Source organism: Staurois parvus, unplaced genomic scaffold (assembly GCF_062004578.1).
Source record: "Staurois parvus isolate SC_StPar_1 unplaced genomic scaffold, SC_StPar_1.0 ptg000276l, whole genome shotgun sequence".
Taxonomy (NCBI): Eukaryota; Metazoa; Chordata; class Amphibia; order Anura; family Ranidae; genus Staurois; species Staurois parvus.
In genome coordinates, this window is record NW_028318072.1 from 2,957,384 (window position 1) to 2,973,251 (window position 15,868).

Below are 15,868 nucleotides of genomic sequence, written 5' to 3' on the forward strand. Positions count from 1 at the left end.
ACCAGGGTGAGATAAACCCATTATTGAGTTGAATGGACTGCTTAGTAATTTACTTCCTCAGCTGAATGGGGCCACTCCTTGTCCCAAACAAGGAAAATGATGTCACTGATGATGTCCTGTAACCATAAGGTTGTGAACTATAGCAGTTTAATAAATACAGTATAATGATTCAGCAGAGGTGATCAACCAGTTTTGGAAGTGAATCAATAAGTGATCTACTTTCTTCTTTTATCCATTTTCAGCAATGGGCTAAAAAGTGCCGGCTACCACTTCTGTCATGAAACACTCTACCGGATGAGTTAATTGCACAAATATTTGTAAATGTCTATCTTTGTTCAATCAATTAAATTGTCGGTGGATCCCATTTCAGGCAGATCTATTTTCTTAACCCTCTTGATATCACTGGCAATGACAGTTGCCACCATGGTGGTCATGCATGACCTCTCTTCTATCAAAAGGAAAATTAAGAGAGAGAGAGGGATCGACTGTGTAGGTTTTGATCTCTATTCCTAACCAGCAGAAAAAGAAACTGAGTAGTTCACTGTTATAACAATAGAAAAAAACCTACTTTTCAAACATTGATTGTACTCAGCCCCCTTAGTGAGGCTTCATCACTAATAAAGATGTGGTGAGGAGGAGGGGAATATTTTGATATATGGTTTCTGTCACCCATCACCCAGCTTCCTGCACCTTGTGTCTTACTGAAAGAAAGGAAGTGTAGTTCTGCCAGATTGTCCACGCTGCTCTGCAAAGAATTTACACTTACTAATGTTCTGAAATTGTAATTATGGCGTTTATCTTGAAACTCTTTGGATATGGAGGGGATAAGAAGCACATGGTAGAAAGTCCCTGGCTCACACGTGACATTAACCCAGAAGAGACCTGGGAAATTTTGAGTGAGCTGGGTGATGGAGCCTTCGGGAAGGTTTACAAGGTAATTTTGCTCACTTGTTGCAATGTCTTTACATGGCTCTTTACTTCAATAGGATCTTCAACTTTGCTTGAAAAATATATATGTAACATTTATGCAAATCACTGTAATACCTTTAGCATTGTTAATGAGTACGCAGAAAACATGGAACTGTTCAGATGCTTAGTTTTCTTGTTTTTCATTTTTGTTTGTATGTATTATCAAACCCAAGAGTAGTAAGCAATGCTTCTCCAATGGGACCCAGTAGAAGAGGGGGCCCTGTGTTATCTAGCTGCATAGTGGTTTATAAAGAAAACAAAAGAAACTGGGAAATCGTTTTGGATAATTTTACTGCATATATAGCTTGTTTTGGTAAGAAAAGCAGTTAATATGTAACAGTTTTAGCAAAATTGTAAAGCGATGAGCAAACTGTTGGTGCTATATAAATCCTGTATTATAATAATAACTAGAAAAGCTACAATTTCTGTGGAAATTGTGTGAAGTGTTCTTACCTCCACCAGTAGTCTACAACTCACACTCTAGCTTTTGTCACTCTGCTGCCTGCTCACACACCTGGGTTTCTATGGCAACTCACTCTACAGCAAGGGCAGAGAAGAGCGGTTAAAAACAAACTGCTCCAACTTGCTCACTTCACTGACGGTTGTCATCTTCAAACGGTTGTAGTTTAAAAATTATAAATCCTACACCGAAGAGCTTTATATTGTGAGAATCACAAGATCCAGACCTACATTTTGCATGCATAGTATGTCTCTGAAATATTAAAAATGAAGGCACAGTCGCAGTTTAGAAATTGCCCTTCAAATTTGAGGTGGCTAGAGTGAAGTTTCAATGAATGTCAATGGGCGGCATGAGTTGCAAACAAATGGTTATATTGTGAAAACTATCAGGACTATGGCTTAGCCGTGGACATTTTTAGTGGCAGCAGGGATAGCTGAACGTTTTGATATAAGATTTGTGTAGGTGGGCTTGAAAATGAGGGAGAGATGGCAGTTTAGAAATCATGTCCTGATTTTTCAGCTCACACTCTAGCTTTTGTCAACTCCCACTCTAGTTTTGAACATTCCTATGGAACCAATTTCACCACACAAACGCCAATATTTTGTGAACCATTCGGCAAAACGTTCCACAAAGTAATAGCACACCAATCGGGAACAATCCGCACGTTTCGGTATATTACTGTCTATGTAGTGTAAAAACTGTGGGGGAGTTAGGGTGGTAAATTCTGCTATAATAATAAGAATATATATGTGAGATAACAGTAAGTGGTCTTGCCATGCAAGAACACTTAATAATAATAACCCAGGATAGCAGACATCACAGTAATGGGGTTAGGATTATAATAAAAGGTGTGCGATAACCTAAGGCCTCCCAAAAATGAAATAAGTAACCAACCACAACCCATTATCTACTATTAATCTATTTGTTGGGCTAGTTGTTTAACAGATTTACTGTTTTTTTTTCAATAATTGATGGAATACGTTTCATTCATGATTCTCTTACTATTTTTTTTAATGTGATTGTAATCTCAAGTTTTCACTGATCAACTGTAATGGCTCCTGTGTAGATTCTAGCTCCATGATTGCTCAATTGTGTAATTTTTTTCTGTCCATATGTTGTGGCCTTGTATTTGCCAAGTACAATCCCGCTCATTAAATTAAAAGGAAAAAAGGTATGCTATAATAGTTTTGCTATGGGGTCCATCACACATAGTTGCACCATTATAAGATCACATTTCAAGATTTTATTTTCTTTCAAGATTCTAGCTCCATGATTGCTCAATTGTGTAATTTTTTTTCTGTCCATATGTTGCGGCCTTGTATTTGCCAAGTTCAATCCCGCTCATTAAATTAAAAGGAGAAAAGGTATGCTAAAATAGTTTTGCTTTGGGACCTATCACATATAGTTACACCATTATAAGGTCACATTTCAAGATTTTATTTTTTTTTTAAAATTTTATTTACATGCTCAGCACATTCAGCTTTGCACAGAGTGTCCTGTTGCCTTATGTCCCGTTTCAGGCCAATACTTGGGAATTTTTAGGACAATAATCTTACCATATTGATGCTTAAAAAAAAGAAAAAAAAAAGCACACTTAAAGTGGAAGTAAAGTCCACTTTGTAAGTTGTACCGATAGAAAAGCCTTTAATAAGGTTTACCTGTAGGTTCAGTGAATATGTCCTAAACTTGCACTATTTAGGAGATATTCACACAGCATGCAGCCGGTGATGTCACCAGCGCATGCGCTTTTGAATGGACGCCACAGCATGCTGGACCTTCAGAGTTCCGTGATGCAGCCGAAGGCTCCTGCTCACATGCGTGGTGTATACTAGTACAATATGACCTAAACCTGCAAGGGGCCCATTATTTTATTTTTTTTCAGGCAGTTTACTACCGCTTTAAATTGATAACGTAAGGTGACATTCAGTTGTTAAGCCAGCAAAATACATTAGAATATGGTTAGACATTAAATATATATACAGTATGATTGTAGTGAGTATAGCCCTGTGTATACAGCGCTGAGCGAACTATTGGCGCTTTATAAATACTGTATAATAATAATAACAATTCTACGTACAAGTGCACAAAAAAAGTGCTTTTTGTTACGTTTAGGCAGAAGTCTGCATTAAAGTGTTACTAAACCCAGGACTTTGCATTCACTATATCTGGTCTCCAACAGTACACAGAACACGGAAATGCAATTATTTTAGTACATATAAATTGCTATATACCTTTTCTCATCTGCAGTTAGAGCAGTCTTGTGACTTCTATCAGTGTCCAGCTGATCGCTGGTTAAAGCTTGTAGTTTTCATTCTCCCCTGATTGTCCTATGAGGCTGAAAAACCCCTCTGTCTGGAAAAAACCTCTCTAGCAATATACACCAAACTGAGCATGAGCAGCTTGCCCCCAGTGCTCTGTTCTATCAGCAGATGGATGGGGGATAGTAGAAGAAGGGGAGGATCAGAAAACACAGGATCAAACACCCTTTTTACACAATGCGGTGGATTAACCCCTTAGGTTCCACATTGAGTATAACAAGCATGCTTTACTGCATATATAGACTGATTTTACTGCTGTGGGTTTAGTGACACTTTAATGTACCATTTATATTTTTTGATCGATGAAAAGATTGGGGAAAGGTGAGGATAAAAAATTGTGCAGATTCAGCTCAGTTTGGTGTCTGCTGAATCTAGGACCCCATCACTGTAGATGTACAACCCAGTTTAAACAAACCTCAGTTTAAAATAAAAATGAAAGACATAACATTTATATATCAATATAAAAATTCATTATGAATACCTTTTTTTGTTTTTTTTTTGGTTCTCAGCTGCATAAGGGGCTTACAGAGGTCAGGGTGGAGAAACAGCAGTATACTGATCTTCCCAGTGACTGGCTGCGCGGAGGGGGGGGCATGTCAGCACAGGTCTTGGCCATTGGAGGACAGGCAGGTTGTTCTCCCAGCACAGCCAGAAAACTGACTACTCTGGGATGGATGTGCTGCTAGTGCTCCTACCTAGTGTGGTCAGTTTAAAATAGGAAAGCAGAGGCACTGGCAGAATGACCAGGTATTTCACACAAAGGAAGCAATACAAAGAGGAGAGGATATTTTTAACACACGTACATGGTAGAACATACACATATATGAAATATGAAATGTTGGGGTAGCATCTTCTTTAATAGAGTAGTACATGCAAATCTCTGAACTTCATATCAACGTATCACCTTGAGCACGAACAAGGGATTTACAATAAACCTTCTGGGACCTGATGCAAAGTGTAAATCATTGCCCTGTGACATCTCATTGTTATTAATAGTATCTCACATTTACACAGATGCCTTACACAACACAACTTGTGAGCAAGTAAGATTCTTCTAATTTGGGTCTCAACTGTTCTTTTAGCAGGAAAGTTTAATTAAAACGATGTTCATTCTTCAATTTTCTCAAACTGCAAATCCAAAATATTGAAAAACACCAGCTGTAGAGTGTGCGCAGGAAGCCAGAGGCTTGGTAATATGTAAATCAGGTCTGTGATCACAGATGAGATACAGATAAATGCACTGTGTTACTTGTCAAGATTTGTATCATTCTGTTCAGCAATTGTTGTGATTCACATACCCCTACCAGACAGCATAGTCAGAATGCTGATACCACTATTTCCAGCTGCAGATGTATGCATCACCTGCTTGATCATTGAGTTATATCACAATACCAAGCTGTTCTCTGTGCACCTATTCTCCTGCTATTTAAATACACCTCTCTAGGTAGCCCCCTGTACATGGAAGCATGTTAGACTGACAGCAATGTGCAACAGAAAAGAATATGGTTTCCAATGAAAAAGTTACCATTGACCTTCTGTTTTGTTATGTAGGAAATCTTAGGAAGAAAATACAAAAATATGTTGTAGGCAGTTGTACTAGCAGAATACATTCTGTATAAAAATATACAGTATTTGAAATAAAGGGTGTTTTAATTTACTTGGAGTTCTGTTTAAAAGAGTATTCCAGGGAAATATTAAATACATTTTGTGTCCTCTCAATGTTGTAAAACACTTTCAAAATATTTACCTTCCTGTTCTCATCTGTTTTACTGAAAAAGCCTGTTGTTTACACAGCTCAATAGCTCAATCTGTCATTTATATGCACACTTGCACAGGTGCACAAATGCACAATCACACAAACATTTATGTAGGAGTCAGAGCATCATTCCTTCTCTTCCTTCCTGCTATGTGTATTCAGCTCTTTGTTTAGTTTCACAAGCAGATACACAGTCTGTAAATCCAGTATATAAATACTTTCTTTATAAGTAAATCAACACACCCCAACACCACTAGTTAATATAAAGTGCATATATTGTATATGCTAAATCACCAAATATTATTAATAAATATAATGTACAAACATTCACCACAAACTGAATATTGTAAAGAAATATTTAAATAAATCCAATTTTTTCTTATCAAAAGAAGTCTCACTAGTAGCAAGTTAGTAGCAGCTGTTGCAATAATACAGTCAGCCAAAAACGTTCTTCGTCCAGATCAGAATAATATTGCTTATAGTCAGTGAATCTTCAATAATAAACATCAAGTTGTTCCATTTAAGCGAATTCACATCTCCACCTAAAACTGAAATTTTGAATACTATTATACAGGATGTATATAGCGTCAACAGTTTGCGCAGCGTTTTACAACATGAGAGCAGACAGTACAGTTACAAAATGATTAAACACAGGAGAAATCAGAGGGCCCTGCTCATTAGAGCCTACAATGTAAGAAGGGGGGATCAACAAATACAACAGGTAATAACTGTGGAAGGTGAGCTGATGGAGAAAATAAACTTACAGTTGTTAGGTGGGGGCAGGATAGGCCTCTCTGAAATGAAGGGTTTTCAGAGATTGTCTAAAAGTGGATAGAGCAGAAGATAGTACGACAGATTGGGTAAGGGAGTTCCATAGGATGAGAGAGGCTTGAGAGAAGTCCTGGAGGCAAGCATGGGAGGAGGTAACAGGGGAGCTAGAGAGCAGGAGGTCTTGAGAGGAAAGAAGAGAAGAACGATTTTGTTGGTATTTTGAGACTAGATTAGTGATATAGTTGGAGGCTAAGTTTTGGATGGCTTTGTAAGTTGTTGTTAGCATTTTGACCTGAATTTGTTGGGTGAGCAAAACCCAGTGGAGCGATTGGCAGAGAGGAGTAGCAGACACTAAACAGTTGGTAAGATGGATGAGTCTGGCAGCAGCATTCATGATGCACTGAAGAGGGGATATCCTATGTAAAGATAAGTCAATGATGAGGGAGTTGTAGTAGTCGAGGCGAGAGATGGCCAGAAGTGACTTAGAAACTGTGTGGTGTCGTTGGTTAGTAAGGGGTGTATTTTGGAGATATTGGGTAGGTTGCAGCGGCAAGCTTTGGACAGTGATTGGATGTTGAGCTGAATGAATAGTTCAGAGTCCAGACTGACATCCAGACTGATATGTCTGTTAAAAAATTGGTGATGCATGTGGAGATTGATGGAGTGAGCTGTGGGGTAGAGGGATACATTTGGGTGTAATCAGCATAGAAATGCTATTGAAAGCCATGAGAGGCTCTCAACTGACCCAGGGAGGAGGTGAAGAACAAGAAAGGTCCAAGACAGAACCTTGGGGTACCTGGAAGGAGAAAAGAAGAGGAGTGAAGGAAGTAAAATTGTAAGTGACGCTGAGGGTGTGGTGAGATAGGTAGTAAGAGAACCAGCAAGGAGTACAGTCATGTAGACCAAAGGAGTGGAGTTTTTTGAGGAGGGGGGCAGCAGAGAGATCCAGGAGTAAACGTACAGAATAGTGTCCATTGGTTTTAGCCATTAGATCGTTTGTGAGTTTTAGGAGAGCAGTTTCTGTGGAGTGTTGATGTTGAAATCCAGACTGAAGGAGAACAAGAAGGTTATTCTCAGTGAGATAGTCGCTCAGTCAGTTGTAGACCAGATGCTCAAGGAGTTTGGAGATAAAGGGGAGCAAGGAGATGGGGTGTAAATTGTTAAGATTGGTGGGGTTCAATAAGGGCTTTTTAGGTATGGGGGTGACTAGTGCATGTTTTAAAGAGTTGCGGAAGATGCCAGATGAGAGGCAGATAATGAAGATGTGAGTTAGAAAGTGTAGGATAGAGACAGAGCGTGACTGTAGCATTTGCAAGGGAACAGGTTGGGTGGCTAGGGGGCAGGTGGTTAGGTGGGCGTTTAGATAAAAGTTTAGTAAGCTTGTCTTTTGCGGAGTTGAAAGAGGGAAGTAATGGTTGTTCCTGCGTTAAGTATGGGGGGGAGTATCTGTACAGCAGAAATCTCATCACAAATTGTATCAATCTTATTTGTAAAGTGATTAGCAAACTCCCGGGCAGTGAGTGAGTTGGGAGGCAGAGGAAGTGGAGAATGAAGTAGAGAGTTTAAGGTACAGAAGAGTTGATGGGGACTGGATAAAAAGTTGTTAATGATAGTTATAAAATAGGACTACTTGGCAGTGTTGGGGCAAGAATTGTTTTTTTTGGAGAGCAGATTTATATTGGTTGAAATCTGTAATGAACGGCCTGGTGGTACCTCTAGCAACCCACGGAATAGGATTCCCAGAGCGCGGAGTCTAAGTCCCAGTCTGCTTGTTCACCAGGGCCCCTGATGGTGGGGATGGACTTGGAGCAGACAGAGACCAGGTCGCGGCCCCTAAGTACACCCACCCGTGGTAGAGGAATCCGCCAGAGGTATCTGCAGGATGAGAGCCTGATGTGAAGAGGCGGATGGGTCTGAGCAGGACGGATGGATGGCTGAGCAGAAGCGTGGTCAGACAGGCCGAGTCGGTAACCGTGGGGACAGCGCGGTACAATGCAACAGGCAGAGAATAGTCCGGTCACTCGTGTCAGTAACAGTAGGTCAGATCCAATGAGGGGCATCCAAGAGAGAGGTCAGGCAAGCCAGGGGTCAGAGCAGAAGAAGACAGCATGGTCAGGAACAATCAGGGTCGGCAGCAATCAATCAGCACGGATACAGGAGCAGGAACAAACAGAAGAGACCATACAGCAACCAGTGTCCGCGCAGAGCGGATTTAAATACCGCGCCCTGCGCTGTCATTGGTGCCAGGCACGCACCCGCGGTCCCGAGTGCGCATGCACCAGCTCCGCCGTCGCCGCGGCCGGCCAGGACCTAGTGCCCGCACACCAGTGCGAGTTGGCACACTGTGCTGCGCCGAGCCACACGCCGTGGTGGCTCCTGATCTTTCTGAGACATAGTCTTATGCCACAGGCGCTCAAGAGCACGCTATGCTTTTTGAGACTTCTGATGTCATCTGTTTCTGGTACAATCATTTTTATTGTAGTGCAAAACAAACAATACATGGAACTAAAAAGCATTTGGTTCCCACTCAGGGGAGATTGGTAGACAGAGCTACAACATCAATATTTAAATTTTAATAATGTGATATTACAAACTGACCAACGCGAACAACTGGGCTGGGAAGTCCCAAATGACAGGCCCGAAGGACCCAAGCCAAAAATCTTGGGGATTACAGGGATTCGGGGGTGGTAAAGGTAGGAAGTCTCCAATCACCTTGGGTTAGAAAGGGAGGGAGAGAGGGGGAAAGGGAGTGGGGGAAGGTTGGGAAAACAAAAGTAAAAAAGGGGGGGGATAAAGAGAAGGGGCAGTGGGAGCCCTCGAGGAGGGAAGGGACTGTGCAGAGAAAGACTTAAAAAAAAAGGGCAAAGAGGGAGGAGAGAGAAGAGTCCTGCATGCTAGCAAGCATCAGAGTGACCGGGAGCATCCATGCTGGCTGGGGGCAGAGTAAGAAGAGCATATGACCACCAAGGGTCATAAACCTTCAGGAACTTAGCATGGGTGTCATGTACAATACTGGTCAACTTCTCATGGACCATTAGGGTAGTCAGGATGCTCTTCACCTTCGCAAACCAGACTGAGGGTTTTTTCCATGCTATTGCCCCCTTGGCAGCTATAAATAAATAAGTTGATAATTTCTGCTGGTAGGGGAAGAGTCCTGGAATTGGGCAATGGAGGAGCGCTTGTCTTACATCTTTGTGGAAAGGTATATGGAAGAGGGTCAACAGGAGGCCAAAGGCCCTGGACCAGAAGCCCACGAGGCGGGGGCAGGTCCACCAGGTGTGAATCTCATCCCCACGCTGGCCACAGCCCCGAAAACACCTATTACTGTAAGGTGGATACGAATGAGCAGTACGGGCTGGCACCCAGTACCAGCGGAGGAGGACTTTAAAGGCTGCCTCCATAGTAGACGTGCTGAAGGAACATTTATCCACACTGGACTAGGCCTTGCTCCAGTCTTCTGAGTCCATAGGACATCATGTTCCCACCGGGCAACATAGGGGAAGGATGTGGACCGATTGCCCGTGTTCAGGGAGGAGTAGAGCGTAGAGATAGTGCCAAGTGCACCCAGAAAATGGAGTCAAATTTGTTCAAAAGCTGTCTTTTGAAACAGGAAAGAAGTGTTGCACCTGAGAGTAAGTATCCAATGGTGTATTTGCATGTAGCAGAAGAATTCAGCTGGGGACGCATCATACGATTCGCATAGTGAGGTCTGGGATGGAAAGTGGTGAGATCCTAGAAAGTGGCGGTCCTGAGTGAACCCATGCACAGGCCACCACGAAAAGGCATTGGGTTGTTCTAGTCCTGGGGGAAAAAGAGGGTTATTCAGCAATGGAAGGTGAGGGAGAAATGGGGACATAAGGTTGCCAGAATATCAGATGGAGTCCCAAAGTCGTAAACTATGTGACATGAGTGGGCTCAAGAAAGGGGATGCAAATTGGCCGAGAACCACAGGAAAGTTGAGGTCGGGATGGGTGAGCAATTGGGGAGTTCTAGGAGCACCCAAAGAGGAATGTCCAACGTCACATGAAGCATAAAGAGTCGGGAAATTTGTGCTGCCATATAATATTTGGAAATTTTTGGAACTCCCAAACCCCCTCTGAACCTGTGGGCAAAGAGGACTGAGCACGCTATTCTGAGATGTTTGTAGGCCCAAATGAATAAAAGTATCCTATTTTGAAGAAGTCGCAAGAAAAAGGTGGGGATCCGAATTGGTAAAGTACAAAAATAGTATAAAAGTTTGGGAAGGATGGTCATTTTGACCGCATAAATTCATACAATACAGGATAGAGAAGGGAAGTGCCAGGAGTCCATAAGAATGGTAGCAATTGACCGCGAACAGGCTGGTGTCATCTTTTTGCTGAGGTTTTAGGGGTCGAGGCCTGATTCTGAGTGTAGTGAGTGGGGCGAGTGTGTCTAGGGAGGATGAAAGCAAACTGTTGTAGACAAAAGTGGCTAGGTTTGAGCAGGGCAAGGGTGATCACATATTCTCTGTTCTCAGTTGCATAAGGAGATCAGGAAGGAGAAAGATCAGCACACAGTACTTGTCATTGAAAGGCTGTGTGCGTGTGTGTGTGTGTGGGGGGGGGGGGGGGTTGTGTCAGGGAAAAACCTGATCATTGAAGGAAAGCAGGTTGAGCTCCCAGCACAGCTCCAGAACCCAGGACTGACAACGCTGTGCTCTCCTGCCTAGTGTGGTCAGTATTTAATAGGAAAGCAGAGGGACTGGCAGGAACACCAGGTATTTCACACAAAGGAAGCAATCCAAAGAGAAAAATATACTTTTCCATACATGTCCATGGTACAGCAGGCATAAATCAGGAATATAATATGTTGGCTTTACATATTGTTTAATACAATGTTGGCAGTACTGCTTAAGTGGAATCCACTCCACCTCTTAAGTGCACTCTCCCAGGATCTGAATCTCAGTAAAAATGAAAAAGTACGGACCACAATAGTGTAAAATTATATATTGATGAAAAATAAAATCAAACAAAAATCACTCACATGAACTATGTGTAATTAAACACCACATGTAGAGCATGCACCACAGATGGAAAATTAGAGCCCCCCGGCCAGCATTCTCCTTGTTGATCCCTGATTAATTTTTGCACCTTTGTGTGAGAACTTCACCTCTTTTGTGACTCCACCAAGCTTCTTTTGTGACTCTACTAAACTGTGTCCCAACACATTTCATCTATCCAGACTTATTCAAAGGAGTCAACAGTCTATAAATATACATTTTCTGCTGTCATCTCTGGCAAACCCATAGAACTTTGGGAATCCTTTGTCATGGGTTCCATCTGTATTAATGTTAATTTGTGAAGCAAATATTTTATTGCAATTTTAAAATATATAAACATCATCTTAAAACCACATCAACTTAAAAAAAAGAAAATTACCTAAACTATTGAAAAAGTATGATTACTTCCTTTTTATAGTTATATTATGACCTAGTGGCAGTTTCTTCTAGCTACCATCATCATAAATTGTTTTGTCTGTATGGACGAACTGCTCAGTCTGTTGGGGTATTTCCTTCCAGGTAGTAGAAAAACCACACTGGCTTCCGAAAGCGTAGCATCACGTAGCTATCTTACACTTTCATTTTACAGCGAGCTGCACAGCATTTTTATAGCTTAAACTCAATTCAGTGTTTATATTACCAAAGGATAAAAGCAGACAGTGATCTGATAAACTTATATAAAGAAAAATAAGAGATTTATGAAAGATGTCCATTTGTGAAACAGCATTTTTCTTAGCCAGAAATGCTAACCAGAGGCAGTGGTCATGGGTTACCGTACACAATTGCTTTTTTCAATATGTTAATAATCCATCCTTCTCACATTGAAAAGAAACTTACAGAGGCTGCAGCACTGGTAAATAGGAAAGGTAGAACACACAGGCAATTGGAAATGAGTATATAATCTCCTCTCTTGCAGGAAACCTTTCTTTTGGATTATCTTTTATCATGACAGGCATGCTTTAAGCAGTTTCATTTAAACTTGAACTCCAGACAACCAGCTAAATACACAGGTGAAATATATATATGAGAATGAATTTACCTGCCAAGAATTTGTATTTCTGTCCATCCAGTCCAGTCATCTGCCACACTGGGAAGCCATATCTAGCAGGGAATGGGACCTGATGTTTCTGTGATGTAGTATAATTATTACCTACTGGACTTCTCCCCACAGTCACCCTCTAGGCTCTAGGTGGGGGTTTTAAACCAGGCGGCTGAGTCACGGTTTTACTGCACTCCCCTGGCCACCCACGAAAATTCTAACAGTACAACCTGATAGGGCTGTACACATGCCACAGCCACAATGCTTTGTTTTTCAGCTACAGCATTTTTAAATCAGGCTGCGGAGTTTGACAGGTGGCGCCACCTATCAAACTTGCCCATTGAGATCAATTGGTCCACACCTCAAATGGGAGCCAAATGCACTTTGTCAATTATAAAAAAGAGTTTAGAAAACAGCCATCAGGAGGCAGCAGTAGCGCCTCTGATTGCTTTGAAAGGGTGGTAAGCTTACTACCTGTCTAAAACAATCCTATGAGACCCTGCTGCTAGGTGGAAAGGCTGACTGCTGACAGTACACTGAAAAAGTACCAGAGCTGCCTCTTTAAAGTAAAGTAAAGTAAAACTTCTGGGATATTGATCTGGTCAGTTAAATAGCAGAGGGGGTTGACATTTTTTTTCCTACTCATCTTTTTTGACTGTTTTTCACTAGTTTTGCATTTAGCTAGGGTCAGTGTCACTACTGGTAGCATGAGGCGATACCTGGCCCCTACAGAGGTTGTTTAGGCAGTCCAACTCCTCCAGGATGGTACATCAATACATGCCATTGCCAAAATGTTTGCTGTATCTCCCAGCACAGTCTCAAGAGCAGGAGGAGATTCCAGGAGACAGGCAGTTATTCTAGGAGAGATGGACAGGCCCGCAGAAGGTCCTTAACCTATCAGCAGGACCAGTGTCTGCGCCTTTGTGGAAGGAGGAACACTGCCAGAGCCCTACAAAATGACCTCCAGCAGGCCACTGGTGTGAATGTCTCTGACCAAATAATCAGAAACAGACTTCATGAGGGTGGCCTGAGGGCCTGATGTCCTCTAGTGGGCCCTGTGCTCACTTCCCGGCACTATATTATTTGATTGGAATTTGCCATTGAACACCAGAATTAGCAGGTCCACTACTGGTGCCCTGTGCTTTTCACAGATGAGAGCAGGTTCACCCTGAGCACATGTGACAGACGTGAAAGGGTCTGGAGAAGCCATGGAGAACATTATGCAGCCTGTAACATCATTCAGCATGACTGTTTTGGTGGTGGATCAGTGATGGTCTGGGGAGGCTTATCCATGGAGGGACGCACAGACCTCTACAGGCTAGACAATGGCACCCTGACTGCCATTAGGTATCTGAATGAAATCCTTGGACCCATTGTCAGACCCTACGCTGGTGCAGTGGGTCCTGGGTTCCTCCAGGTGCATGAAAATGCCTGGCCTCATGTAGCGAGAGTATGCAGGGAGTTCCTGGAGGATGAAGGAATTGATACCATTGAATGGCCCCCACGCTCGCCTGACCTAAACCCAATAGGGAACCTCTGGGATATCATGTTTCAGTTCATTCGACACCACCAGTTTGCACCTCAGACTGTCCAGGTGCTCAGTGATTCCCTGGTCCAGATCTGGGAGGAAATACCCCAGGAAACCAATTCTCATTAGGAGCATGCCCAAACGTTGTCAGGCATGCATAAAAGCACGTGCGGGCCATACAAACCATTTTGAGTTGCTTCAATGAAATTTCAGAAAAATGGACTAGCCTGCTGCATCATTTTTTCACTTTGATTTTCGGGGTGTCTTTGAATTCAATCCTCTGTAGGTTGATAATTTACATTTCCATCAAACGATGGGGCATCCTTACATTTCTCACACATTACCCAGTCCATATCAGTATAGATATCCAGCATGATATTTTTCCCCGTTGAGATCTTGAGTTTTCAGTGTGTTCCTTTACTTTGTTTGAGCAGTGTATATATATATATATATATATATATATAAACAGCGGCATTTCTAGCCGAGGCACCCATAGCCTTGTTAGAAAGGCTTATTGCACACTCAGTGACAATTAAGCGGTCCCTTTAGTTGCGTCATTGGATGGCAAATGACACATCAAAACAAGCAGTTTGCAACATCCAATATAATGGGGAGATGCTGTTCAGTAAGACCTTAGAAGAGGCCATTAAGCGGGTCACTAGAGGAAGATCAAGTCTTCTACCTCAAACAAACAAAAAGAGACAGCAGACTTTTTGTTCAGGGCAAGCCGATTTTAGAAGAGCACGAGAAGCTAGATCATATAAAGTTGGCCGGGAAAAAGCTAGGGCCCAATGTAGAGGAATGTACTGTAGAGCTCCTTTTTGAGGGAAATCAAGAGCAGCCCAGACAGCTAAGAAGAATGAGAAGTTTTTTTGATGGCATAACCGTCCAACCCCTCCGAGTGAGTGCAAGGCTCGCAGCCTTTTGGAGGGTATGGATGGAGAATATTGTGGATCAATAGGTCCAGAAGATGGTAAACAATGATTACAAGATAATATTTCAGGGAAACCCACTGAACATCTTTGTCCAGACAGAATTTTGCATTTGTCTTGAAGAGGATGCACATATAATGTATTTAGATGTTAATGAAGAACTCATATAGGAGGAAGGGGTTTTATAGTACTTTAGAGTTTTAGCACAATATTCAGCATTTAAAGTATTAAGTAGCGCCACGCTAAAAAGTTTGGAGATCTTTGTGGAATTGCCTTTGAACTGAGATTAGAGAAAAAGGGCCCCTGAACAGTTTTGCTGTAGAACTTCATAGCACAAAGTTGTGACCTTTGAACACTTTGGCCCTATTCACACTTGCAAATGGGTCTGTTAACGATTACATGAGGGAGATCCAGTGCAGTTCCCAGCAATCAGCTCAATCTCCTGGCAGAAGCTCCATTAAAAGCAATGGAAGACTGACAGCTCCTGCAGCTAATCACACACGCTCACATGTAATTGCTCATGGAGCAGTTACCTGCGAATGATCGGTCCTGATAGTCTGCAACCAGAGCTAATCATGCTCAGGTAACTGCTCCTTGACCAATTGCATGCAAGTGGCCACGATTAGCTATGGTCGTTTTTAGCCTCCCAATGGGGCTTCCACCTGCAGCTAATTGCCGGGAAAACCCAGTGGGTCTCCCACATGCAATCCTTACTGGCCACAGTAAGTGAACAAGTGTGAATGGGGCTTTAGAGCAGTAATGTCCAGTTCTTGCAAACAACATGACAAAAATGACTGATTCAGGCTCCCAGGGCTGAAAACTAATTTACTGGCAAGAGAGGCTACAAAGCATAAATTACGTAAACTTTCTGTGGCCTTTTCAGGGGACTTTCAGGTTTCCTAAGCAAGTTTGAACAATTGTAAGACATACCAATCCAATGGAAGTAGAACTGACAAATGGTAACCCAGGTATTAAATGTTGGAAAGAAAAAACAGAAACAGCTCATTAACACAGGAGCATAACTACAAGTATTCAATGGTTCATTAACACAAAAGCATAACTGCAGTTCATAGGG

General features: G+C 42.1%; 1 protein-coding gene across 1 annotated transcript in view; it reads left to right on the forward strand.

Annotated features, from left to right (window-relative positions):
- The first annotated feature begins 772 nt into the window (after positions 1-772).
- The window catches only part of LOC149459047 (uncharacterized), an 84,127-nt gene continuing 69,031 nt past the window's right edge, over positions 773-15,868 (forward strand). Inside the window, exon 1 of the mRNA XM_089681716.1 lies at positions 773-934. Within this exon, the coding sequence (XP_089537842.1) occupies positions 788-934 (147 nt within the window). The 5' untranslated portion in view covers positions 773-787. The remainder of the gene's footprint in view (positions 935-15,868) is intronic.